Consider the following 27,417-nt stretch of genomic DNA (forward strand, 5'->3'; position numbering starts at 1 on the left):
TCTGGTCTCATATTTAATGCCTTGGCTTGACAGAAAATTCTGTAGCAAATTGAAGTTTTGCATTTACATTTTGAAAAAAGGCCAGGAATGACCAGGAAATTGTGGAAAAGTGATGAATATTGATGTGAGGACTCTGTTATTTAGTTGTACTTTGAGCAGAAGCATAAAAACATTCCTAAAGATTTAATATATAAATAGATATAGCATCTTATTTGCCTTGAAAATTTCTATGAATCTTTTGGAAACATTTTGCCAGTTGTTTTTGCAGTGCACAGTGTTGTGGTATACAAGTTTATTACAATTTCGAGCTTTTTGGTTGAAGGATGAGGTTCAGTTTTGGTGTTTGAACCTCATATTTTCCAAGTTGAAAATATTTTTTTTGTATGAAACCTTGAAACTATGTTTAAAAAAGCAAACAAAAAATAGTATTGGATGCAGAAGTAGTAGGTGCTATTATGAAACAATCCCTCCTGGGTACTTGAACCACAGTTTGAAAACCATGGATGACAATAATGTAAGAAGATTACAGGAAAGTTGCTGATAGCAGCAAAACAACGGATGAGTCAAATGTTTCCAAACAAAACAACATTGCTGAACAGAAATAAAAAAAGTCTGAAGCATGCAAATAAAAAAAATATTTCCATGCACAAAAAGCGGTAATGACTTATTAAATTAATTTTGTTGAAATAAAATGAAGTATAGATTTAACTCAGAACCTAAATCAGCAAAGTATGAATAAGCAATGTGATACTTTTTCTTAAATTTGTGTAAATCCAGAATATTACCTGATTATTACCACAACTCTGCCCGAAATACGCTCTGAGTTTATACACCTCTCTAACAAGCTCTTGTAAATCCCCTCCAGGACAGCAGAGGGCGATGTAAAATCAAATCCACTGAGCTGCAGAAGAAAATGAAACATGGCGGCTGTAAATAAACTAGTCATCAAAGCAGGCTATCCTGGATAAAATGAGCAGTTTGAAGTTCTGCTGACTAATAATTTGGTAATACTTTATATTGAACCTATCTTGTGTTAGTCTACCCTGTGTCACCTCTAATATTAAGATGGTAACAGGTAATTTATAGTTTTTCTAGTTCTCATCATGCCGTATCTGAGTGGTAAGGAGATGGTGAAGGAGCTCAGGAGGGCTCTGTCGAACCCCAACATCCAGTCCGACCGTCTGCGGTACCGGAACACCGTGCTCAAAGTCATCAGGTGGGTTTCACCAGCTGTGTCTGTGTTGGTTCACAGGGCCGAACCTCCACAGCTCTGGGGCCCGCAGACACCTTAAACATTAAAACCGTGTATGAGCTTCACAGAAACATGGACTACAATTTAGAATGAGGGAGCAGGACCCAAACACATGGACCTGACTTCTAAAGTTTATTCCTATTAACAACTAAACACAATCAATTATTATTCAAAATTATTCTGCTAAATTTAGCTGAACAATAGAAAAGGGGTTTTATATGCTTTTAAAAATAATATAGGATCGTGTATATTCCTAATCTCTGTGAAGCAAATCTAAGTTTCTTAATTGAAATTAGCATTAAATTTACTTTTAAGTATTTTTGTAGCTTGGCTGCTCTGAGTAGTCATTAATTATTTATATAAGGAGCAGGGGTGACGTCCTGCTGTGTGAGTGAGCAGTTTCTGTAAAACAAAGACAAAATTATTTGAGGTGATAATTCAAAATATCTTCAGCATCTTTTATTAGTGATTAGTACAACTGTTGCAACTAGCGTTCCAAAACCATCTGTCTCCTTGTGTTTGTTTCGGATAATAGTGATCCTCACCTTGACTCTGAGATTTTTAAAAGCTGGTAAAATTCCATAATTCAGCATGTTTCTTATCACATAAATTTGCGGAATAAAACAGAGCGACTTCCCTGTACTTCTTCCAGCTTTCCGGTCAATCGTTGATGTCTTGCTCTCTCTCTACCTGGCAGCCTGAATGTATCACAGACTCTTCTTAGATGTTAAAGTTTCCTTTCAATTAGCTCCCATGTACTTGTCTTGATTTAGTTTTAAACTCCTCACAGATGCTGCCAACAGCTGACTTTGGTTCTCCCTCCCTCACTAGCAGCTTCCGCTCCGAAAAAGTGTTTTTCTTAGCCATATGTGGTCATGCTGACGTGTGCCTCTCCATCTCAGGGCTATGTCTCAGGGCGTGGATGTGTCCGACCTGTTCAGTGAAATGGTGAAAGCCTGCGCCACAGTGGATGTCGTCCAGAAGAAACTGGTGTACGTCTTCCTGTGTTGCTATGCCCACCTGAACCCAGAGCTGTCCCTTCTGGTCGTCAACACTCTGAGGAAAGACTGCCTGGATCCCAACCCCATGGTGCGCAGCCTGGCCCTGAGGAGCATGACCAACCTGAGGTGAGCAGGGAGACATGCCCGGGCGCTAACGCGAACCCCACAGCGCTCCGTAACAGATTCCTGCTCACTGCTTCTGTGTGTGGCAGGTTGTCCAGCTTAGTGGAGTATGTGGAGCAACCTCTGACCGCAGGGCTGAGAGACAGGGCGGCTTGCGTCCGACGGGTGGCCGTCCTTGGTTGGGCCAAGCTGCACAATCTCCAACCTGGCTCTGAAATAGGTGGACTTTTCAATGAATCAATCAATCAATCAAATTTTATTTGTATAGCACATTTCAGCAGCAAGGCATTTCAAAGTGCTTTCCATAATTTAAAAAAACAAACAAAAAAAACAGCATGTGACATTGAATAAACAGTAAAAAAGAGAAAAAAAAGAAAAAAAAAGAAAAGAAATAAAGATTAAAAAAGATAATAACATTAAAACCTGCACCTCTTTTCAACCAGGGGGGAAGACACCCGCACCCCTGTCCTTATCTGGGACTCAAACCTGATCTAAGACTTTAGTCAAAATGCTGTTTGACAAGGACTCCAACCTCTTTTCATTTCTTCTGTCTCTTTAAAAAGGAAAAAAAAAGAGCAGGAAAAGTAAGAAATAAGTGGGAGTTCATTTGAGGTTCCTCTTTCAACCAAAAGTGATGCAAATAAGACAATCTGCCAAATCATACTGAGGAAGTACCCAGAAGCATGATGATCAGCAACAACTAAAGGTTTCTCACATTGCCAAGGAATTGTTAGAAAACTTTGATTTAATCCATGGGATCAGTGCATTTGCTTGGCAGGACCTGGCAGATGCTTTCTCTTTTAATTCCCATAGAAGCAACTAATTATGAATTAGAATTGTATTGTAATATTTTGTGGTACTATTTTGATAATGCCAAAAATTATGATAAAAACGATTTAGTGCTGCTTTTTATAGGTACAAAAAGTAAGTAGCACTTTTATACCTATAGGCGTTAAATCAAATAACATTCTTACTTGATATAGGCTTGTTCAGGACACCGGTCACTTAAAGAAGTGTGATTCATATCACTAAACTGCACACAATAACTGCTTTTTCATATTTTCAAATTTACCGAAAATTATAAATTTTCAATAATTTAGAATTTTATTTTTTTTTTAAACATTAATTGAATGATAAATCTAAATTCTTATCATGGTAAGAATTTTTTCACAATAAATGATGAATGAGTGAATAGCAGCTGGTGTTTGGGATATGCTCCAGACGGCGCGGTGGTGAACGAGCTGTACAGCCTGCTGAGGGACCCGGACCCCGTGGTGATGGTGAACTGCCTCAGAGCTCTGGAGGAGGTCCTGAAGGACGAGGGGGGTGTCGTCATTAACAAGCCCATCACTCATCACCTCCTCAACAGGTTGGTCCAGTGAGACGAGTTAAGGCATAGCTGTGAAGTGGAAGAAAAATTAAATATGGATTTTCAACTTGTTTCCAACATCTGGGCAATATGTCTGAAAAGCGGAATTAGGGTTGAAATATGTATCGCAATATAAGCATTTCATGTCAGTCGATATTGATATCGACTATCTCTAGATAAACAAGTCAGGAAAAAGTTAAGAAAACAATATGGAAGGACAGGGAAATAGTCCAGTTATGGCAGCTTGACTGAAACAACCTTCATATGTAGGTGTGGAATTCTGTTTCAGTTCAGTTAGAAAATAAAAGGCGACTTAAACACCAACTCAGACAGATCATCAGTACAGCAGGTGTTTAATGAGGTGAGCAGACAAAAGTATTGTCTGCTCACCTCATTGAGCAGACAATAATTTTGTCTGCTCAATGTGATCACTTGTGATCACTAGCTAACACAAGTGATCAATGTGTTAGCTAATCTAACACATTGATCACTTATTAATAATTGCAAAATAAATATCAAGCCACAAAAACATAAGACTGTAATGGACTGAATATTCTGTTGTTTTTGTGGAGATATTACTAGTACCATTATTAAAAAACAATAGCAGCAATAACAATATTAAATTATAAAAACTTAATAATGTTATTATTGCTATTGTTTAATAATAATAATAATAATAATAATAATAGTACCAATAATAATACTATCATTATTATTTAAAACAATAGCAATAATATTAATTAGAATAACTTTATATTATTATAATATAATAAATTATATTAATTTAATGTTATTCAATTATAACTATGTTATTATTTAATACTGTTATTGCGATTGTTTTTAATAATAATAATACTAATAATAGTATTATTATTAAAAACAATAGCAATAATAATATTAATTAGAATAACTTTATATTATTATAATATAATATAATAAATTATATTAATTTAATAAAATTATTCAATTATAACTATTATAATTTAATATTATAATAGTAATAATATTATTACTATTATTAGTACTATTATTATTAAAAACAATGGCAATAATACTTTGTTATTATAATTTTATATAGTTATGTTGTTAAATTATAATAACAAAGTTATAATAAAAGGTTATTATAACTGTTAGTATAATTTAATGTTATTATTGCTACTGTTTAATAATAATAGTACTATTATTATTTAAGAAAAATAGCAATAATATTAAATTAGAATAATTTTATTCTAATTTAATATATTAATTTAATAGTTATTAAATTATAACTGTTATTATAACGTAATACTGTTATTATTGCTATTGTTTTTAATAATAATAATGGTACTATTATTAAAAACAATGGCAATTATAACAATATTAAATTATAATTAAGTTATTATAATTTAATACACAAACAGTTCAGAAACAGTATGAAATGGGAAAAAAGTTATAATTTAATAATATAATTTAATAACTATACATTTTTTATGTTATTAAATGTTGTTATAATTTAATATTGTTATTATTGCTATTGTTTTTTAATAATAATAGTAATATTATTAGTACTATTATTATAAAAAACAATAGCAATAATAATTGCTATCCTTAGCAATAGTAACAATAATAATTATCAATATAAGTAATACCAATTATTAGTATTTATTATATTGATAATTATTTATTATCATTGTTAAAATAATTATTATGATTAATTATTATAATAATCATTTTATTGTAATACTCAGCAATATAAAGTTACTATATTACCAAGTATAATATAATATACTTATATATACTTAAGTATATTATATTATATTTAAGTATAATATAATGTACTATATAGTATAATATATATTATATAGTACATATATATATCTATAACATATCCAGTGGTGGAGAAAGTACTCAAAAAATTTACTTAAGTAAAAGTACAAATACACAGACAAAAATTTACTCAAGTAAAAGTAAAACTACCACATTAACATTTGTACTTAAGTAAAAGTAAAAAAGTACTGGCTTTTAAAAATACTTAAGTATTAAAAGTAAAAGTACTTGCTGAATGCATTACCTAATCCCTAATGCAATATCATTCAGTGAACCGATCATATTTAATTTTAGTACATTAGATATGTGCCATTTTAATGAACAATGCCACAGGTAAAGCATGTTTTTATTATGTTTACTCTCTGTAAAATAGTTTAGATTCTATGCATCATAATTTCAGGGATGGAAACATCTTGTCTCGTGTCCTAACATAGCATGATATTCACTTTTTTTGCCACTAGTGGCATTTATTTTTTAAAGAAATCCAACAGAAAGGGGATGGAAAGAAGGTGGGTGGGAGAGGATATGCAACCAAGGAGCCAGTAGCAGTGATGTAGTCAAGACCACCTACCCAAGACCAAGTCAAGACGAGCATTGGACCAAACGGCCCGCCTCAACTAAACTGTAGATAATAGACAAAGATGTCTGCCAATCAGAATTCTAGCTCCCGTGTTCTTGACCAGTGACTGTAAAACGGTTAGTAGAAAAAAAGCGTGTGCGTTCAGTTCTGTGATTAAATCAAATGCGATATGAAAGAAGATGGAGTTTGTCTCACCTGGTAAAGAAACACGTTTACTTGAGAAAGGGATTAAAAACAAGTGGCGCTGGGCATGGCTAGGGGAAAGGGGATAGGAAGTTGGCGGAAATATTTCCAAAAGGGGTCGCTGGGAATCCTTTGGGGGGCGTTTGGTTGAAGATAAACTTTACACCTTACAATCACAACAATACCAGTTTAGACTTTGAGCAACTTGCTAATACTGTATTTTGTAACATTAAATCATGCTTGGCTGCAACTGTATCAATGGCAGCTCTCCTTCTATTCAGTGTTTGTAGTTCTTGGCGCATCTCCGCTCCTGCTAGTAGCTTCACCGCATCAGGTCAGCGTTACACTAGCTGATAAAAATTGCTGAGATTCACTTTGTCTGGTGTCTGATTTTCTAATATTTTATGTTTTATTGAGGATTTTTGTACATATGTTTTGGCAGTTCTGTGATCATGTCACAGAAGCAACTTATATTAAAAAGTGTTTTATTGTCCGTCTGGATGCTGCCCACTCCCATGGAAGGACAACAGAAAATTGCTCTTATAAACATATAATTACTAAAATCACGATACTCTGACTTTGTATCCCTCTGAAAAATGAACCCATTTAAATAAAGAAATCCCTCCATGGGTGATACCACGATAGAGAGCATTCATTTTGTTGCTTTAACACCGGTGCTGTAAGTGGTCCGGTATGAAACAGGTACGATAGTACAACGGTACCACAGCACTTTTAAATTTCAATAATCAAAATACTGAAATTGTTTCCGTTGTTTTAAAAGGTTTATGTCAGTCTGCCTTTTCCCCATCGATACGCTTCCCAACCGCCCTGCACCTTAGGAGGTTAAAAAAAACGATGCGCACATTGTGCAAAACTCTGAAACAGGAGAAGCGGGACATAAAACGGATCGACGAACTCTGTTTTATAGCATAAAACAGAGAATCCGATGCTGAAGAGTGAAAAATCAACACATGATGTGAAACACATGACGATTAGGCGGCGCAGCAGGTGATGAGTAAAAATTACTGATGGTCAATAAACGATAAAATAAATCTAGCAACAGAAAAGAAACTAAAGTGGACATAGCAATAAACCAAGAGGGTAATACTAATCAAATGAAACTAAATGGAAATGAATGAAGAACAAGATGCAAGAATAAACTAAGAAACCAAAGTAAATACATTTCGAGCAATACTTAATACAGATTACTGTATAGCAAGAATAAACAGACACTATTTCCAGCTAAAAGGTAAAATAATATTGTTGAAGTGCCATGGGTTTAAGACCATATCTAGTACTGAGAATAAATATATCTTACAGACCATAACAGTAAATAACTTATCACTTATTTATGTTTTTAATTAGATTTGATGTATTTATTTCTTCAATATTAATTTTCATGTCAATTTTAATGTCATGAGGCTGATGACTCCATGACACTTTCAATTTGACTCATTAGGATTTGATTAAGAACCAGATTTGTTCTTTGTAATTTCTGTCCTGTAAAACTATTAATCTATAAATCAATAGACAGGTCTATATAAAGATATAATCCATGTTTCTGTCTCATATTTGTATGGCATTAAAAGGATCTGAAACTTTTGTTTTTTCACTGAAAGCTCTGGTTTGCACAATAAATGCCATATGGGTGAAATTTTATGGATGATACTCTGATGTCCCATTCTCCTGAAGGCAGCACAGAGCTGCACCTCCAGAAACTGACAGAAACTCTGAAGAGAAGAGTTATGATTAATGTAGTTACAGTTCTATTTATGTTTTAATGTTGCAGAGCTCAGTCGTTTTGCAAATAGATCAAAGCTTAAACTAGCATTGTACATCTTTTATCAGGTCATAAAAAGTTCTCAATAGATTAACTCACAATTTGCTTGAATAGATTAATTCCATGCATCTGCCCCTGTTTCTTTAAAGAAGAATGGAGAAAAATGTCAGTCTATAAAATTTGCACAGCTGGCTGAAATGTTCAAGAAAAGACTTTCAACTGAAATACTGAGAAGTATTTTGTTGGCGAATGCTCAAAGCTTGGGATAAGGTTTTGGAATCTGACCCTGCTTTAAATTCAGCCACAACGTTACCCCTGACCTTTCTGCTGTGTTCCTTGGTTATCATGATGATGTTCAGCATCAGAACCAGGGATCTAAAAAGGCTCAACAACCTGGTAAAGAAAGCTGATTCTGCCCTGATTCTGTTCAGGAGATAATGATGCAAAGAAGCATTCTTCATAAAATCAAGAAAATCACAGAAAACCCTGATCATCGTCTTCATGAGACTGGTTTACAACAACAAAGTGTCTTCAGTCAGAGGCTTCTTCAAATTCGCTGTGCTACAGACTGCTACAGGACAGTCATCCTTGTAAATACGGCCCTGGTAAAGACAGACAATGCATATACAAGAAGAACAAGATAGAACCCACAATGAATCTTTCAGGATGTTTACCAGTGAACGTCGCATATAAAATGTTTTGCTTCCAGGCTAAAGGAGTGTGACACTTGGGGCCAGTCGGAGGTGCTGAGGGTCCTCCAGCGGTACCAGCCCCAGTCAGAAGACGAGCTCTTTGACATCCTCTCCCTGCTGGACTCCTCCCTGGTCAGCCCCCACCCTCCAGTCATGGCGGCCACCCTCAGCCTCTTCCTGAGCCTCTGCTCCGGCCTTCCTGCGGTCAGCCAGGCCGCCCTGGAGCGAGTGCGAGGACCTCTGCTGGCCGCATGCGGGAGTGGATCGAGGGAGATGAGGTTTACGGCCCTCTGTCATATACAGGTGAGAGTTTCGGCACTAACTTTGCATTTATCTATGTGTCACTTCCAGACTGTTTCTGCACTGCAGTGTAGAATATTTTTGTATACTTCTTACAATACAATAAATGCATTTTGAGAATTATGTCAATCTGTAAAATCTTATGTGCATGATAGTGTTATTACTTAACCCATCATCTGCCTCTGTTAATACCCAGAGACTGATACCTATTACATTTTTTTTGTTCATTAGTGTATAAAATCAAATAAAAGTGTTTTTGTCTTTTTGCAGCTGCTGTTGCGTTCCATCCCCGGCCTGCTGGGAGAGCACTACAAGCGTTTCTTCTGTAGCTACGCTGAACCGGCCTACATCAAGCGCAGAAAAATGCAGGTAGTGCTCTTATGCCAAGCAAAGTTATTCCTTCACACTTTTGCCTCCAGACAACCAGCTGAAGTGATTTTAAGCCGTAGTTCTCTGAAGAACTTTTAGATGACAATGTTCATTGTTGTCATCACAAACAATGACTCTCCAAGGATTCAATTTGTTTGTTTGTTGTTTTTTTTTATTTTGCTGAATTGTCACACTTTTTGTTGCATGAATATCCACAAATCGATCAGCATCTGTCACATCTGCTGATGCTGCAGCGGTGCCCTCCACTTCCAGCATGGGGTCCAGTTTTAGCTCAGAGACGTCCCACACTGGTTGCTAGTAACTACCCCTGGGAGCACTGGGAGAAATCAGAGGAGCTCAATTTTTTTTCCACAGATTATCTGCCTCATACCAAACTGTCATGACATAGAGACAGTTTCAACAAATATGTAAAAAGATATATTTTTTAGAAGATTTTAAAATAATTATTGATGGTGTGTTAACCAGAGGGGTGTGTGCGTGTGCGTTTCTGTGTGTGTGTGCCTGTGTGTGTTTGCAGGTGCTGGTAGAGCTGGTGAATGATGAGAACGTTATAATGATCCTGGATGAGCTGAAGGGTTACTGCACTGACGTCAACACAGACACCGCTCAGGCCGCCATATCAGCCATTGGTAAGAACACACACACAAACACACGCGCGCAAACCGTCACTTATCTGTGACGTTATGTATATACCTTTTTGTGTGTTTCACTTAGCTAAACATCATCATTACAAGTGTGTCTCCAAAAGGATTTAAAATTCAACCATCCCTTGATGGCTCCATTAAAGTTTTAAAATACAAATAACAAACAAAAGGCAATGTTTTTTTACTTAAAAAGTAGACCAAGAATCAAGAAATCTGTAAAAAAAAATATATATATATATTAAATCTGAAAAAGTTTTCTAACCATTTTAGGAAAAAAAGGCTGCTCTCCCCAGAGTCCCACTTAAACTATCCCTTCAAGACGTTGCAACACCTCTTTGGGTTCTCAGATGTCGTGTAGAAGAACCAGGGAGGGGAGGAGAATTAACGTGTTTTTAAGAACCAAAAATCATAAAAAGGCAAATTTTTATATCTCGGTGTAATGAGAAACTTTTCATCCAAAATGAGAAACTTTCTTGATGCAACGAGGTATAAAGCTTGTTTCACTGGGATGAGAATTTTTCTCGTTTAAACGAGACACTGTCATGGTTCTGGGTTGTTTTGAGTTCCTTGTGTACATCGTCTCACCTGTGTGTCATTGTTTCCCTGCTGGATCCTTGCCTCTTCTCCTCCTCTTCTTTGTCTCCTGGTCCCTTCCTCTGTTTGGACCCCGCACAATTGTTTCAAGTTTTTAATAAACCATGATTGCAACTTCCACTCCTGTCTCTGCCTTGATCCTCTACTCACCCTAACCCTTCATCAGATCATGACAGATACCTGCTCCCAAATGTATTTTCAAGCTCTGGCAATTAAACACATTAATAACAATCAGTAAGAAAATCACAAAGTGTCTAAAGCTATTTGTAGCATGGAATGGCAGGTAGTCTCTGTATGGGGGTGGGGGAGAAATGTGCTGGTTTTTCCTGTGTGCGTTTCCATTGCTGAAACCATATTAGATACAAAACTATTCTGTTTCCCTTTATTAAATCAAATATGCAGCAAAAGAAAAACCTTTATTTATTTATTTTTTTACTGTCATGTTTAAGAAGGCAGGATTGATCACATTCCAGGATCTGAAGCTGAGCTTGCTGTGGTTTTAAGCTCGTATATCCTGTTCCGTCTCCCTTTGTGTCCCTTTGTCAGGACGCATCGGCCGAAGCTACAGCGACAAATGTCTGGAGATTCTCACCGGGCTGCTCGGGCTGAAACAGGATCAGATAACCTCTGGTATAAATCAGCCCTCAACATTCAGAAAAATAATCTCCCATCATCCTCTTTGGGGAACATGTTGATCGCTTGTAACTGTGTGGTTTTGTGTCCTTTGTCCTCCTGCCCCGCCCCGTTCTCCCAGCGGTGGTGCAGACGATCCGTGATCTGGTCTGGGCGTGTCCTCAGTGCAGCGATGCAGTGTCTTCAGCCCTGGAGGGCTGCGAGGAAGTGCTGCAAGACAGCCAGGTTAGAGCCCAGATCCTCCCACTGTCGCCCTGAGGGGGCTCATTTCACAGAGTAAATCAAATCAACCTGATGTATTGGATTTAGACGTACACATAGGACTTGGTTTGCAAAGTTCGTAAATCAAGACCTCGAAGTCCACCTCTCTTTAGGGACGCTGCAGAAATCCTCTTCCAACCCAGAGTTGGCATGAGGTCATTTTTCAAAGATGTCAGACTTTATTTAAATTAAAGCTTACAAAACAGCCAAATATAATGTTTTGTTGAGTTTAAATTAATAATTTTTTTGTTTTTCAGGAACTGGATAGACTTTCTAGTAACTGGAGTATATGTTTGCTTTGAGCGCTAAGTAGAAAGGCCTCCAACATTTATCAACCGTTTTACATATTGTTGTTTCCCCGACTTCTTCTATTCCTCCCGTACACAAGGAAGCTGCCGCTTCCATGTTTGTACATGAGAATAGATTTGCATTGTTTTACATGTGTGGTCTCACTCGGGCTTATGAGTAGTACAGAAACCAGACTGCGTTACAACTGTGAGAAAACGCTACGGAGCTACGGAAACAGGAAATAACCGCCCACAGAACCAGAACCACACGCTGCAACCGACGAGACAGAGCAGAGCAGAGACACAAAAGAAAGATTTGTGGTCTCAAATCTATAAGAAGTTTGTGCTGGTGGTCACGCAGTGCATTACTACCAGCATGCACTGCGTTATTGCACGGTCCTTGACTTAGATAATAGTAACCAACATAATGCTGCATTCAAGCAGCTCACAGAAAGTATTATTATACTCTAATGTTGTGATGGTGACTGCAGGAAAGAAGAAGCTCTCACTTCATTCTTTGCTGTCTTGAGTTCATTCCACAAAGTGTTTTTCAGGAGTGGGTGTGTTTCAGTGGGAGCAGCGGTCTTCAGTTAATTATAGGGTCATGAGCTCAATTCCAGCTTTTCCCACCACATATCCATGCCTTGCTCTAAGCCCCTTGAACCCATTGTTGAAAACCGACCTGCGTAATGTGTGAATGCATTAGAAGTTCAGCTCATTTAGTCAATTAGATTTCTATTTGCAATAACATAGAGCACTGTTGTTTGTTTCTCTCCTAAATGCCATCACTGCTTTAAGGAAAGTGGTTTGTGTCTTTTGTGAGACATGCGTAGTGAGTTGAAAAATGCCTTCCCCCGAAACCCTCAAAATAAACCTGTAAAATAGAAGCAGCACCCGTACTGACTTCTTCCGGTTTTTTTTCTTTTTGTCACATTTTGTACTATCTGAGAATGCAGTGTTTAAAATACACTGAGATCACTATCTAAATATCTTCAAGATCCAGTGGGCGTAGCATAGAGTATTACTAAAGAACATAAGAGGTTCCACATGTGAAAAGTCTCTGAGGATGCGGTAGGAAGTCCAAAGCGATAGCGGTGAATCCAAGAATTTCCACCAAGGCTGCCCTGCAGACTGTGGATCATGCCATGGTAACAGTCCAGCAGATGGTTGCTACCGCTGGACTCTGTAGACGCAGACCAAGGAGGAAGTGACCCCTGACCCAGTGCAAATGGTGGGAGACTAGCTACGCTCCATTACAGTGTGCTCAAAACTGTCAGTATTCCGCTAATGTCAAGAAAACACAATTTCACAGTTGTGGTGTTTCCAGTAACTAAAAAATGCAAATAATGATGCCAATTAAGCTCAAAGACTCTTCGATCTTGGAAAGTATGCCTTTTAAAATTGCTAGTAATAAGTTCACCTACCTTGACATAGAGATTACTAGGGATTTTAATTCACTGTATGAAGCTAATTTCTCCCCCCTTATGGTAAAGCTACAAAATAACATTCTGTTTTGGAGATCTCTTCCCATTTCCCTGGTGGGAAGAATTCATGCAATTAAAATGATTTTTCTGGCTCAGATCCTTTACCTGTTTTAAAATATTCCTATCTTTTTACCTAAGAATTTTTTAAGAAACTTGACTCTATAATCATTCCTTTTCTATGGGACTATAAAATGCACAGAATTAGTAAAGCTCACCTTTGCGAGGCAAAATCGGAGGGCAGACTGGCCCTCCCAAACTTTTTATTTTACTATTACTCTTGTGCGCTTTGCACTATTACAATTTGGCTAGATCGCAATTTTACACAATCCAAGGGGATTATAATGGAAAAGGAAGACTGCAGCCCTCATGAAATTGGTGCTCTTATTTTGTCACCAACAACTATAGATGCCTCGGCATATAACAATAACTGCATCATCCACAGTACTGTACGTACTTGGAAACAGATAAAATCCCAATTTGGCAATGAGTCTATATCCATTTTATTACCAATTGCACAGAATCCCTCATCTATCCCTTCCACTTTAGATTCAGGTTACATACAATGGAAAGAGTTGGGCATCAGAAGTATTGGTGACCTGTTGGTGGGTGGTAATTTTGCCTCTTTCTCTCAACTTCAGGCCAAATTTGGTCTCCACAAACACAATCATTTCAGACACCTACAGGTCAGGGCGTATGTTAAAAAACACACGGACGCTTTAGAGAATATAATACCCAATGAATTTGACGAGCTCTTCAAGTTGGGTGGTGGGGAAGGGCATCTAATCTCTCAGTTTTATAATATGTTATTACTCAGATCCTCGCCATCCATGCAGGGCCTTAGAACAAGCTGGGAACAGGAATTGGGAACGGAGATAAGTGATGAACCCTGGAAGGCTGTTTTAGAGAATATACATAAGTGCTCTGCTAACTCCAGACGCTGTCTTATTCAATTTAAAATCATTCACAGACTTCATTACTGTAATGTGAAACTACATAAAATTTTTCCTGACACATCCCCATTGTGCGACAAATGCCATATTGAAGAAGCCACGCTTCTCCACTCTTACTCTTTGTGTACTAAATTAACCCCATTTTGGTCTGGCGTATTCAAAACTTTATCAGATATGTTCCATACAGAGCTGAGGCTGGACCCACTTCTGATTGTACTCGGAGTTTCTGTTCAGCTTTTTCAGTTTAATAAATGCCAACAACAATTATTATCTTATGCCTTTATCATAGGGAAAAAACTAGTGTTGATGTTTTGGAAAAAAGCAGAGGTTCCATCCGTTAAGTTGTGGCTTGAGGAACTGGTAAGGCTCTCTCATTTGGAAAGATTACGGTTCTCATTAGCATATAATTAAAAGCAATTTAATAAAACTTGGCAACCCCTTCTGCAATATGTTGATAACTCTATTTGAAGAGGAGTTGATCTGAGCCTCGGTGTGATCAGATATAAGTCCTAGGGAAAGGGAGGGGGGTGGGTCATGGGAGTGTTTTTGCTTATGTCATTTCTGTTTTGTTTTTCGTATTGTCTTTCTTATGTTTTATGTTCACATAAGAAAAATGAGGACAAATTTGTATTGCTGATGTTTCATTGTCCAGGTCTGATCCCTCAATAATTTTAATTATTGTTGACAACAAAAATGCAAATAAAATCCCATGAGTCAGAATATTCACACATCAGGTTATTCAACTTGCTTTCTCCTTAATTCAGGGGTGTCAAACTCCAGTCCTCGAGGGCCGGTGTCCTGCAACTTTTAGAAAGTGCCTCTGCTGCACCACACCTGAATAGAATAATTAAGTAATTAGCAAGGCTCTGGAGAACTGAGGAGGTAATTAAGCCATTTGATTCAGGTGTTTTGTACCTGTGGCACATCTAAAAACTGCAGGACAGCGGCCCTTCAGGACTGGAGTTTGACACCCCTGCCTTAATTGTTTTCACCAGCAGTAACGTCTCGTTGTTGATCATGTGACTCATGTGATGAGAAAAAAGTGCTTCCTGTGCAGTTTTTCAAAACACACTAATTTCCTGTTTCTACTGCTCTACATGATAAAAACTTCAGCAAATAAAGAGACAAGTCATGGATAAAGTCTCAACATGTTTTGAATGCTTTAATTAGAAAAAGTGAAAAATATATTTTTTTTATTGTAATTTTTTGTGTGTTTGCCTTTTTAAAGACTTTATAGTTGGTGTTTTGGTGTTAGTAATGTAATCTAATTACACATAACTACAAAGACATGTTTTCAAATTTCCTGTTAGATTTAGATATTTTTTAATTAGTTGACACAGTGAGCCACTGGATGAGTGTCCAGCTCCTCAAACCTACACTAGCATAGCTAGTTTTCTGGGGGAAACCCTGTGGGGGGATATTTCCATTGTAATACCAATGGAGACATAAAAATTATATAATGAGTCACTAGAAATGTTTTAGTTGCTGCAACAGCCAAGAAAGACTTTTCTATTGTTTACTGAAAGGGTTATGAGTAATTTCTAAGTCCACTTCTAATTCTTATTCTAACAAAACAGGCTTTTACAGTTTTAAAACAGATGCAGAGATGCACACTGGGAAACATTCACCACATGCTTGCATACTGTTTTGTTTTATTGGATGTATTTATATATAAATTTCAAGAATCTGAAGCGGTAAAATAAACACAGCATATAGGAAAGGTTAGAGGCTAAGTCTACACTGTCCACATTATTCCAATTTGTCTGGAAATCATCAACTTTTTTTCATCCACCAGGGCAGGCAGGCGTTGCTGTGGCTGCTGGGCGCCTATGGGGAGAGGATTTCCAGCGCCCCCTACACGTTGGAAGCGTTCATCGACGGAGTGAGAAGCGAGACCTCCATGGAGTTGAAGATGGAGCTGCTGACGTCCACCATGAGGCTGTTTCTGTGTCGTCCTGCTGAGACTCAGGACATGCTGGGGAGGCTGCTGCACTACTGCATAGGTGCGTGTCTGCAATTAGACGACTGACTTGAGTGATAAAATGACAATTGGTACCAAACACAACGTTGTGTCTTACAGAGGAGGAGAGAGACATGTGTGTGCGTGGCCAGGCTCTTCTCTATTACCGCTTGTTGCAGCGTGGGATCGGAGAGACCCGAAATGTTCTCCAGGTCCGGAGATCGGACCCCTCCATAGGCGTTTTAATCGGCCGCCAGGCCGAACCCATTAGCCAGTGGGTGAGCAGCTTTAACACTCTGGAGCCTCTGCAGCACTGTTCAGTAGAAGTAGAGTCAACCAGTAGGGGGAGCCCAGAACACCTGGCATCTATTCCCAAACCAAACGAAGACCTTCCGGACAATCTGGACTGCAGACAACTTGAGATGGTTCATTTAGGTGAGCAATCAAATTTTCATTTGTTTTCTGTCTTGCTCTGCATGCTGGCGTTTTTGAAAGTGTTTAGACAAACACGTTATGTTTGTCATGGAACACCCTGGAAAGTCCTGACGCACGTTTGATATTTATTGTTTTAGATGTGCTCCCATGCAGAAATGCTTATGTGTGCTGTAGCTCAATGATGTGCATTCATAGTGTCCTGCTGTGTCATGTCCGGGTGTGTTACTTTTTCTTTCAGTCACCATCTCTTTGTTGCTTTGTTTTGTTTTGTTTCATTAGAGGATCAGCAAACCTGGGAATTACATGTCAGAGCTCTCAGTGTGTCCACAAGAGCTTAGATACTTATTAGATAAATTAATTAGATGGTAAATGATGGCCAAGGTCCAGTGTTGGTATAATTCCAGTTTTGAGTTCTTCTTGCAATGATCAAGCTGAAAAGTGGTCATCAGCCAACTTTTTATTTTTTTTTATTTTTCATTTAATCTTTATTCAACCAAAATTCCACTGAGATGTTTTTTTGTTTTAAGAGTCTCAGCCAAAATTGAGGAGGAAAAAAAACATTAAAAAATTACACAACTGAAAGAAAATGACAAGCTGTGAAAAGCAGGTTCATGGTTTCTCAGTGTACATTTGTTTTCTACTTTTGATATGTAAGGAAAAATAAGATATAAAAGGTAACCTGGATCTGGGGAAAAATGATTGAGACAGAAAATAAGATTTATATATAGAGGTGGGAATATCTGGGGGGGAAAAAACTTCACATTTTAAGAAAACACAGTGAGCATGTAGGAGTTTTCCAGGAAAGAAAAAACCTTATTGAAACATGCATCATACATAAAATAATTCAACCAGTGTCTTCTTTGTAAAGCAATGCTTGTTGCTTAATCACTCACAAGCAGACAGGAGCTTATTTTGGCCGAGGGAATTTGTGGTGTTCTGTACTTGCTCATCATACAGACTAACTCGTCATTTTGTATGTAAATATATTTGACAACTCATAGAAAACGGCTCAAACTGCAGGAACCATGTGGTTTTAACACTTCTGTGTACCGTGAACAGGGAATCCACCCCATGTCTGTTGGGCATGAAGTGAAACACAGTCTGGACTTACTCAGGCCTCAGAAGCATTTAGCATATGATAAATTACGTTAGACTATTGTTTACTGAATAAACAGTAAATCGTAATTGCAGCAGCAATGAGTTATAGACAAAGCAGCTTTTAGAACCACTGTCAGCAGCCTTGACCTGAAATGGTTATTTTCTCTGTCAGTTTTTAACACCTTTTGGGGAATTTTATCTACTATTTGCTAAAATATTCTTGATTTTGATTATGTCATTTGACTAAATATAATGTTTATTGATTCCCAACCTATGGTAATTGGTCATTTAGGTTTTCTTTTTATGTGAATAGGGGCAGATATCATAAGTTTGCACTTCTTTTTAAAAATGTACTTATTTTGAATATGCAAATAATACCTAGCTTCCCTCTTGTTGCATGATATACATCTCACAATAGCAAATATAAATTTGCTATTGTTTGCACAATAACTATATTAACTAAGAATAATTATACATAGCCATATGAACACATTTATACATACATGCACATACATAGATATTTGCACACACATAACAAACCAATATATATATATATTTATACCTCTATAAATACGTATCTTCCCTATTATCTCAATTTGTAATGAACATTCTTACCCATTATAACATCATATTTTTATACATTTTCTTAAACTATCTGATAGTTGGATTTTGTTTGAGATTGATAAATGATTCCATAGCTCCACACCAGAAATAGATACAGAGTAACTTTTGGTTGTTCGCCTGGTTAAGATTTTAAAGTTATGTTCCCCTCCTAGATTGTACCCTCCCTCACAGTTCTTAAATAAATATTGAATATTTTCTGCTAATTGTCTCTTATTTGGCTTGTACATGGTAATTGCTCTCTGTTAAGACACAATATCAATAAGTTGTAGTAATTTTGACTGCTTAAGAAGTGGATGAGTGTGTTCTGGCTTCGTGTATAGTGTTCCATTTCATTCATGATTTCTTTTCGTCGTTAAATAAACTATTCGTATTTATCATTGAGTGAATAAAATAAGAAAAGACATTAAATTAATTGAAAATGAAACTATATCACTTAAAATACTTTGAACTGCCTTGTTGCTCAAATCCATCCACCCATGTGAAACGTGCAGTACAAACAAACTTGACTTGTTCATTGAAGCACACAACAGTCAGTCTGCATATCCGTTGTGGTGAACCTTGCAGTGATGGGTAAACGGGGAGAAAGGGGCGGGGCTTCTCCAACAACTCGTCAAGGTTAAAAGAGTTAAAAGATGATCTGAGATGTTCCTTTCCAAGGAATTTGGCTTTTCCAAACAAATGTTTTCAACGTAGGGAATTTTGAGTGTTTGGGGTTTAAAAAGTAATTGCTCTCTGTTATTTTTGGATGAAATGCCTTTGTGTTTACAGAAGCTCAAGTTTTACTCACTATAATCTGTAATTATCTCTATAATAATTACACTTTTTGGCAGTGTGGACATTTTCTTTTCATTTCAGGTCCTTTGCCTTTACCTAAAGAAAATACTTTTATTTTGGTAACCAGATCTCCCCTCCATTGCGAACGTGTTGTTAAACAGTTAAACCAGCAGCCCTGACATGGCAGAGTGTTGCAATAAGGAGCTGGATTAGACGTGCTCCAGACATTCTGACCTGTTTGTAAGAACCCGGACCAATCAGGCAGCATGACTCCTGTAAACACAGCCTGCATGTGATCGTTATCACGCCTGACCAGTTCTGTGAATCCTGCTGCATAATGCCTGTTGTGGTACCCCGCAGAGTGGTTTTCTGTCTCAAAGCGTGACTGGAATAGCTGCAGAGGGACCATCAAGGTCATTTCATATTTCAATGCTGCTCCTGAAGTGCATTTGGCTCTGCAGAGTGCAAAGACCAAATACGGAGATGAATCACATTTCTTCCATTATTGTGTTGCATGCCACACTTATCATTCTACAAGAGTGTATTTATAGCTCTGACATCAGAGGTTCCTGTTTGCTTCCTGCTAATCTAATGTGGCTGGTGGTTGTTGGCGCATAACAAGCACAAGAGGCTCGGATCAGATTCGATTTAGTTTGAGATCAACCGATGATTGCATGTGCTCGAGTAGCAACTGTGTCTCCAGCATCCTGACTGTGCGCCTCTGTTCATCCTCCAGGTTCAGACGGCGCCGCTCAGCGTTTGGGCGGCCCGGCTGGCCTCCCGGCTCCCGGCGCCGAGCCCAGTGTCACTCTGTCTCTTTCTCCACCCGTCACCCCGGAGGAGTTTGAGTGCCTGTGGATGCAGCAGCGTGCTTCGCATCCAGAACAAGGTAATGGAGTCGCTTGCATTAGACAGCGACTCGGTCTGTCAAGGCCCAGGATGTGAAGTTTTCACCTGAATGTTGTTACTTTCTTTATTTGGAAACAGCTGCAGTGTCTTATTAGACCACTTTAACATTAATGTTGTTGCAGCCTTTTTCTGCTGTCCATGTGACAATTTAGTAATAAGCAGCTGAATAGTTGCACCAGAGGTACTATTAAACTGATTTAGGGTGTTTTCACACCTGATAGTCCAGTAGAATTGGTTCAACTGCAGACCAGAATTGCAACATTTGTTACATTTTCAGCTGCTGTGGTTTGTTTTCGCACTGCACTGAGTCAAACAATCAAAACTAATTGAAAAACCTGTTCACACCTTTGCATGTGGTTGCGCTGCGCCAAGAACCGCTGAAGGAAACGACACAAAAACTTCAGAAGAAGACACTGATCGCAACTTCTTTCTTCACCAAATGAAAACAAGAATGGAGCAGTGTCAGATTTTAACAGTTGCAGGATCTCCCTTTTGTCTTTGGAAAAGGACCATGAGACATTTCTCTTGCGAGCGCTGGACTCCCCCGTTTGTTTTGGTGATATTTACCCACATAATCTGGCTCCTGTTTTCGGCCCTGTCTCCTCTCAGCTTTCATTCACATATGCATTCGGACCAGATCAGAATTCACTTCAACCGAACCGAGACCGAGGTTTGTGGGCGAACCAGAGTTCACTTTTCTGATCCAATCAGAGTTCGAGTACTAACTCTAGTTTGATTACTTTAATCGAATGAGAGTTTGACTAGAGCAGACTACACAGAGTTGGTGTGAATGCACCCTTAAGAGTAAAAAAGAAAGATGCTTTCTTCAAGTAAACAAATTTTTCATGTGTCTAGAACTTTGTTAGGGCTGAAACTAATTGACCTTACAAACTCAGAGTTTTCACTTTAGGCTTCTAAGTTCACAACACATTTCCATGCCTTGATTCTATCTACCTGGTCTTGGCTTCATATTTAAATGAATTATTATGAATGGATTTTGGCAGAAAATCCACATTTACAAATATTGATGTATATCTATTAAAATCAAAGCAAAGGCAAATATTTTTGCTTCCCCAAAGACCAGAGCTGTTTGATAAAAGCAGCTTGTGACATTAGCATCAACAGAAATCTGCTGTTAATTTTGGCTCATGTTTCCATGTTTCGAATTATTTTTATTGCTTTGCGGGAGAAAACATGGAGGGATTTTCTCCGTGTAACTCTTCCATCAGTTCTCTTTTCATGGCCATCTCTCTTTCTCAGTGTTAAATCATTAGCATCGTCAGCAGTGCTTTCCATAATGTTCTGGGTTCTTCTGTGACGTCCTGTCGTTGACGTGCTCTTGAAGTAATTTCAGTCAACTGTTCACTCCCGAGAGTTTTTACCATTGGTGGGTAATGACTCCCACTGTGGGACTCTGGACTCGCAGTAGCTTAGAAAATACTTCCCAGACTGATAGAAGTCTCTTACCGTACTTCATGCTGTCAGACAGGTTCCATCTCAGAGATTTTTTATTTTATTTTTTTTTACTCCTTTGATCAAGCAGTAATCTGGCTAGAGCGTGGCCAGAGAAAATGATCTCAGCTTCCCTAAAACATGTGATTAATCAGAGTTGATTTATGATGTAACAAGGCAGACATTACGTATGCTCATTCATCCTGTTTTCCATTAATTAATAAAATCCTCAGTGAGGACTGCTTGTTAGATATACTTTAGCTGTGTCTTTGTCCATAAAGTCATTTTAAAATATTTGTTTAATTTAAAACAAAGTGTGTTAGAGAAGAATTGCCAAGTCACATTTCTGGCATTGACATTCCTAATCTTAAACTGTCCATGAATGAACAAAGGCAGAAATATTCCCAAGTGTTTCTCTCCAACACATGTGAACCATCCAGATCTTTTACTATTTTTAGCTGGTGCTATCATCATGACTTTGAATATTATAACAATCCACTATGAATAGGCATTAAAAAACATTTTCATTGTGCAAAACGGAGAAAATTGGGTTTCAATAAACATTTATGTAAACTAGCTGGTTTACATAAACCAGCCACTAATCCTAAACTATGAGGTCTAGTTCTCAGCCAAGGTCTGGCTTGAAATCTGAACTTGAACCCTCAGAGTCACATAAATACAGTTACAAAGTCAGCTTTCTGTCACCTGAAGAACATTGTTGTTAGTTTATGAATCACTGAACGACTTGGCACCACAAGATCTGCTGTTGTTGTATCAACCTTCTGGACCTCTCAGGTCTTCTGGTTCTGGTTCTGCTCTGCATCCCCAGAACCAGAACCAAATGAGGAGAAGCAGCATTCAGCTTTTTTTTTTTTTTTAAATCAAGGCTTAAAAATCCCACTTGCTTAGAGCTGCCTTTGATTAATGATAATTTAGACATTTGATGTGTAATTGATGATAGTTACTCTTGATTGTTTTAACAAAGTCTAATGCTTGATGCTTGTTTGCTGTTCCCACTATAATAGGTTATTGCGTTATGTTTACATCACGTAAAGCACTTTGAACTGACTTGTCGCTGAAATGTGCTGTACAAACAAACTTGATTTAAGCCCTCTCTTGAGCGGCCCTCGCAACGCAGCTGCAGCTGTTTATAGGATTACATCGATGACATGTGTCACAGTCATTCGCAGCACATTGTGTGCTATGCAGCGGAGAACACAAAGAGACAATGAATGTTTAAGATTAGTCATTTTTAATGAGAGGACGGAGAAGACATTTTTGACATCTTTGGGATTATAACGAGCTGCTACCTTAGCTACAAAGGGAGACTGCTGCTTATTGCGTTAGCATTGTGAGCAGAGCTTAATAAAATTACAACAGGGCGGTTGGGGGGGCGCCGATCTATGTTTTTGCATCCACCTGAATAATGTGTAGTTGCGCCACTGGTTGGCTTGGTTGATATTTCTTCAGCAATTATAATGTTTGTTTTTTGTCTTTTCAGATTTGATTGTATTTGACTTGTTTTCAGACCAGTAGCTGAACAAGGATAGATCCTTTTCAACACACCTGTCAACTTTAAAAAAAAAAACACAAAAACAAAAAACATCTGAGTAAAGAACCTGTTTCAAATTGGAAATTGCACATTTTTACAAGCTGTTTGCTTGAAGGACACAATTTATTCCCATTTCTTAAACTGAATTTATGAAAAATCCCAAAGAATTACTGTTTCTCTGAATGGGAAACTGAGAGCTGTTAGCTGAAAACTATGTATACAGTAAATAATCTGCTAAAAGACGAGGCATTTTCTCTGCTCTGTGCCCGGCACAATTTCTGTTTTTCCCCTCCGAATGTTATTGACCCTTAGTTTAGGAAGGAAGCACTGAATACAATAAAGGTAAATGTCAATTAAATTTAACTTAAAGTGCGTTGGGGATCAGGTTGTAGTCTATAAACCATGTTATCTTTCATTGAGCTTTCCAGCAAATGCAACTAAAGGTTCTTGGCCAGCCTCGTGATATACTGGACTAGAACACTTTTCACTCCTGTGGACTCGTGTAGAGTGGAGTATAAAATGCCCTTTTCTCTCCATGATAGGAGTGGAACAGCACTTTTTGTTTGTGGGATGAGAAAATGGTTGATTGTGTATTTGTAAGACATAAAAGCAAAGTGTCCCGTTTTTGGTTTTTACAGCCAGAGTAAAACATTTCTAAACTTTAAAACTCACTTTTTATTGGCAATTGAACTCAGTTTACCTTGGCTTCACGCATTTTGGAGCCATCGTCACATTTACAATTGTTGGACGATACCTTCGATTCTCCGACTTGTCTTGGAAAATAAAACTTTTGCTTATTTACTGGGAAGAATGAACTGATAATGAAGGTTTCTGAGCAAGTGTTATACTTATGGAACAGATAACGGAGTTTTCAGTGAAGATGATTTTTCTTCTCTTTCCAACCAAAACTCCTTTGAACCAGGTTTGATTTAAGGACAGAGGTACCAATTAACCAGAGATGGGAGAAACTTAGAGAAACTCCCTACAGGAGAGAGATGGGTGGAAGGCACTGTGCACATGACTGATAAGATATAAAAGGAGAATTGTATGTGTTAAGTTTCACTTCTTCTTCTTCCTTCTACTCTCTTGCTTTTCTTTTCTCAGACGCTGACATTTACTCTGGTTTTCTAAATGAAATATCTAAAGGCAAATGCGCATTTCTCTGATTGGTTCAGTGTTTCTCTCTCTCCCAAAACCAAAAAGATTTTTCCTAAACAGACCAATAATAAAACAAAAGACAAACTGATCTACAGAGACAAAAAAGGAGAAAAGAACAAGAAGAAGGCGTGAACAACTCAAACTCAGTGAGCTGCTAATAGTTGTAGGGTAAAAACAAAGTAATAAAATCATCTCATAAAACGATAAAAGTCACCAGGCTTCACTTGAATACCACGGAGTAAAACTGAGTCTTTAGAGGCACCTTAAAGTTCTTCTCAGTTATGTTGTTTCAGTATTTAAAAAATACCTCTGTGAATTTCAGACAAATGAATTACACTACACAAAAAGTTAATAATATTCAGCTTCCAGGTGAAATCTCTGGATGAACCTAAAATGCACTATAACCTTACATTATGAATATACTGTCAATGCAATATCACTTTGCTCAATAGCCATGTCACAAAGGACTCTTTGGATTGTAATTATTGTTGGGGAATATATTTTAAGAGTTGACTTTACATTAGTTTCCATGCTAATGTAAAGTCTCTGGGCAGGAAAAGCTCACACTACGCACACATAACAGATTAGAAACAAGAAAACACACATGTATATCACCTGATATTGTCACCAATATGATCACCATGGCAAGATTAGAAAATCTGAATATTGTGCAGCCCTATGGCCTGTACAGGGACTTTCTCCAGTCAGGTATATCTGTATAGGATATTTCAGCAACAAGGCTGTTCAAAGTTCTTTACATCATAAACACATCATACAGTCACCAATTGTGAAACAAGCAATTAACATATTTTATCAAATGCCATCATAAGAATCAGCAATAAACAGTTTCCTGTAAGTTTAATTTGTGGTCTTTGCGCCACAAGTTGTTCCACATTTGTAGTGTGTAGAAGCTGAATGCTGCTTCTCTGTGTTTGGTTCTGGTTCTTTTATGCAAAGCAGAATCAGAACCAGAAGACCTCTAAATTTGCTAAAAACAGGAATGTCCAACTTTTCAAAGTTTCAGTACTTTTTGCACAACTTTGCTGTTTCGCTAACAATTAGCTTAACAACTAAATTCACAACAGATGTTTGATCCATGAATCGATCAATAATAAATGTCCTGATTCGATCAGAATTGAATCCTTTTTTCCAAAGTAGTTCCTGAATCACTGGATAGCTGAATGGGTTGAATAGCACTTTGCTCCAATCTGATAAAACTAACGTTAAACGTTAAACGTTAATAACGTTAAAAACAACAAACATCTGTGTTGCTGAGCTCATATCTATTTAAGCAATAATTTAGCAGCAAGAAGGGATTTTGAATTAAAAACTTCTTATCTGGTCTCTATATGCTTTTCCAGTCATTAATTACAGACCCTCCAATTAACTTGATTAAAAAATTCAATGGAGTCCCACCACTATGTTTTTTTAATATGCGATCTCTTCATGTGAGATCTTGTTGTATCCCTAGTCTGTAACAGTGTATTGATCACTTCGAGATTAGATTTGAATATAATAGTTACAGTTACTCAGTTACATTTACTGCAGTTCACTTTTTACCCGCTACTGTTAACGCAAGTCATTTTTTGGCTACTGTCTACAAACCTGCTGCTGCTTGTTTCATGACGTTTGTTAAAGATGTTTCTCATTCTGTTTCACCAGAGTCGGCCGATGAGGGAGATAACGGCACGTGGATAGAGGACACCATCAGGTGTGGGGCCGTGCCCCACTGCTCCCCACAGAGCCTTCACGCCGCCATGCAGCTCGTCAACATCCAGACGCTTGCCTTCACGCCGTCACACACGCTCCCGTGGAAAGTCTTCCTTTACACGCACACCTTGCGCGCCGACACATCCTGCAGCACGCTGGTGCTGGGGGAGCTGCTGTACGCCGGAGAGCTAAATCCAAAACGCTCAGCTGAAGGAGAGATGGAGGGCAATGAACAAACGCAAGCAACGGCGGATGGAGATAAGGAAGTTAAAGTGACTCTTTGGCAGCAGCCGCATGATGTTAGCTCCCTGAGGGTCTTTCTGTCAGTCCTAACCACTGTACTGCACACACTTTCCTCTGAGGTGGCTTAGTTTATTTAAGCCTAAAGTGAGTTGTTTAGTTCCATCGTGATGTTATCCAGTGCCTTGAAAACTGATGTGGGTGAGAAAAGGATGACTTGACTTTGACACGGTAACAGGAAAGTACACACTTGTTACATATGAGGCTGGGTAAAATGTGCACAAAAGCTGTTCATATTTTCTGTTTAATCATATCCATAGTGTGCTACACTATGAAAAGCTAAATAAAAATCAACTGAGATTCATGAATCTCCTGTGTTCACTGTTATTTTGTTCTCATAAAGCAGAGCAAAGAAGAAATCCTTTGATTAGTTTCTGGCCTGATGACAGTGGAACCACAATGAGCTGCTTTCAGGTGGAGCTGGGATCTGGAGTCATAAATTATAGAGCTGTTTACCTAGAGACTCGCACACGAAGGTGGTGTTACGCTTTAAACAGAAGCAACTTCAACTTTAAACTCTTGTCTTGCAAATCATGTGTTTAGATCAGTCACTCTGCTTTACACACACATTAACAGGTTTTTGTTGCTATGTGCGGCTATGTACTTGTGCTTGTCAGACAGTGTGTCTGACAAGCATTTTTGTTAAAAGTGAATAGAAAACAAGCAGGAAAGGAATCCTAAAAGTAAAACTAGAAAATTTCTGAAGAAATTTAAGCCTGCCAAAGTGTGCCCTTCGGCTGGAACCCAGCGTTCTGATGCTAAAAATTAGCATCGATGCTAAGTTTAGCTAAAATAATATTAATAGCATGTGGAGAATCACAAGCATGTTGACTAACGTGGACTTACTCCATTCAATATGTTGAAACTAGTGTTGTCAGTTAAGGGGTATCAAGTTTCCTGAGTCATATGGTACTTACCACTTCCTTATTTGCTCTTCTGCCATCTTGTCTATATTAATAGTGTTATAGTGTTCTGTCAAGGTGCTATTTTTCTACATTTCTAAATGCCAGCTCTGCCTTCTGTAGTAACTCAATGTTCCGCCATGTCTGTAGTTCTGACATTCCGCCATCACTGTAGTTCTAAAGAGCAGAGGGGCAGAAAAAATTCAAAGTTTAT

General features: G+C 37.9%; 1 protein-coding gene across 2 annotated transcripts; it reads left to right on the forward strand.

Annotated features, from left to right (window-relative positions):
* Window positions 1-849: 849 nt before the first annotated feature.
* Window positions 850-26,609, forward strand: ap4b1 (adaptor related protein complex 4 subunit beta 1). Of its 2 annotated transcripts, XM_017306019.2 has the most exons (14): window positions 850-1,004; window positions 1,087-1,216; window positions 2,155-2,379; window positions 2,466-2,596; window positions 3,598-3,745; window positions 8,804-9,089; window positions 9,357-9,455; window positions 9,994-10,105; window positions 11,261-11,344; window positions 11,469-11,572; window positions 16,125-16,332; window positions 16,410-16,724; window positions 19,957-20,109; window positions 25,954-26,609. In XM_017306019.2, exons 2-14 carry the CDS (start codon window positions 1,104-1,106, stop codon window positions 26,370-26,372), a joined length of 2,397 nt encoding a protein of 798 aa, XP_017161508.2. In that variant the 5' UTR covers window positions 850-1,004; window positions 1,087-1,103; the 3' UTR covers window positions 26,373-26,609. The 2 variants fall into 2 exon arrangements, with proteins under 2 accessions (XP_017161508.2, XP_017161509.2); XM_017306020.2 differs by having other exon boundaries at window positions 889-1,216.
* Window positions 26,610-27,417: the final 808 nt, after the last annotated feature.

This window comes from Poecilia reticulata, chromosome 7, assembly GCF_904066995.2.
Source record: "Poecilia reticulata chromosome 7, P_reticulata-male-v2, whole genome shotgun sequence".
Taxonomy (NCBI): Eukaryota; Metazoa; Chordata; class Actinopteri; order Cyprinodontiformes; family Poeciliidae; genus Poecilia; species Poecilia reticulata.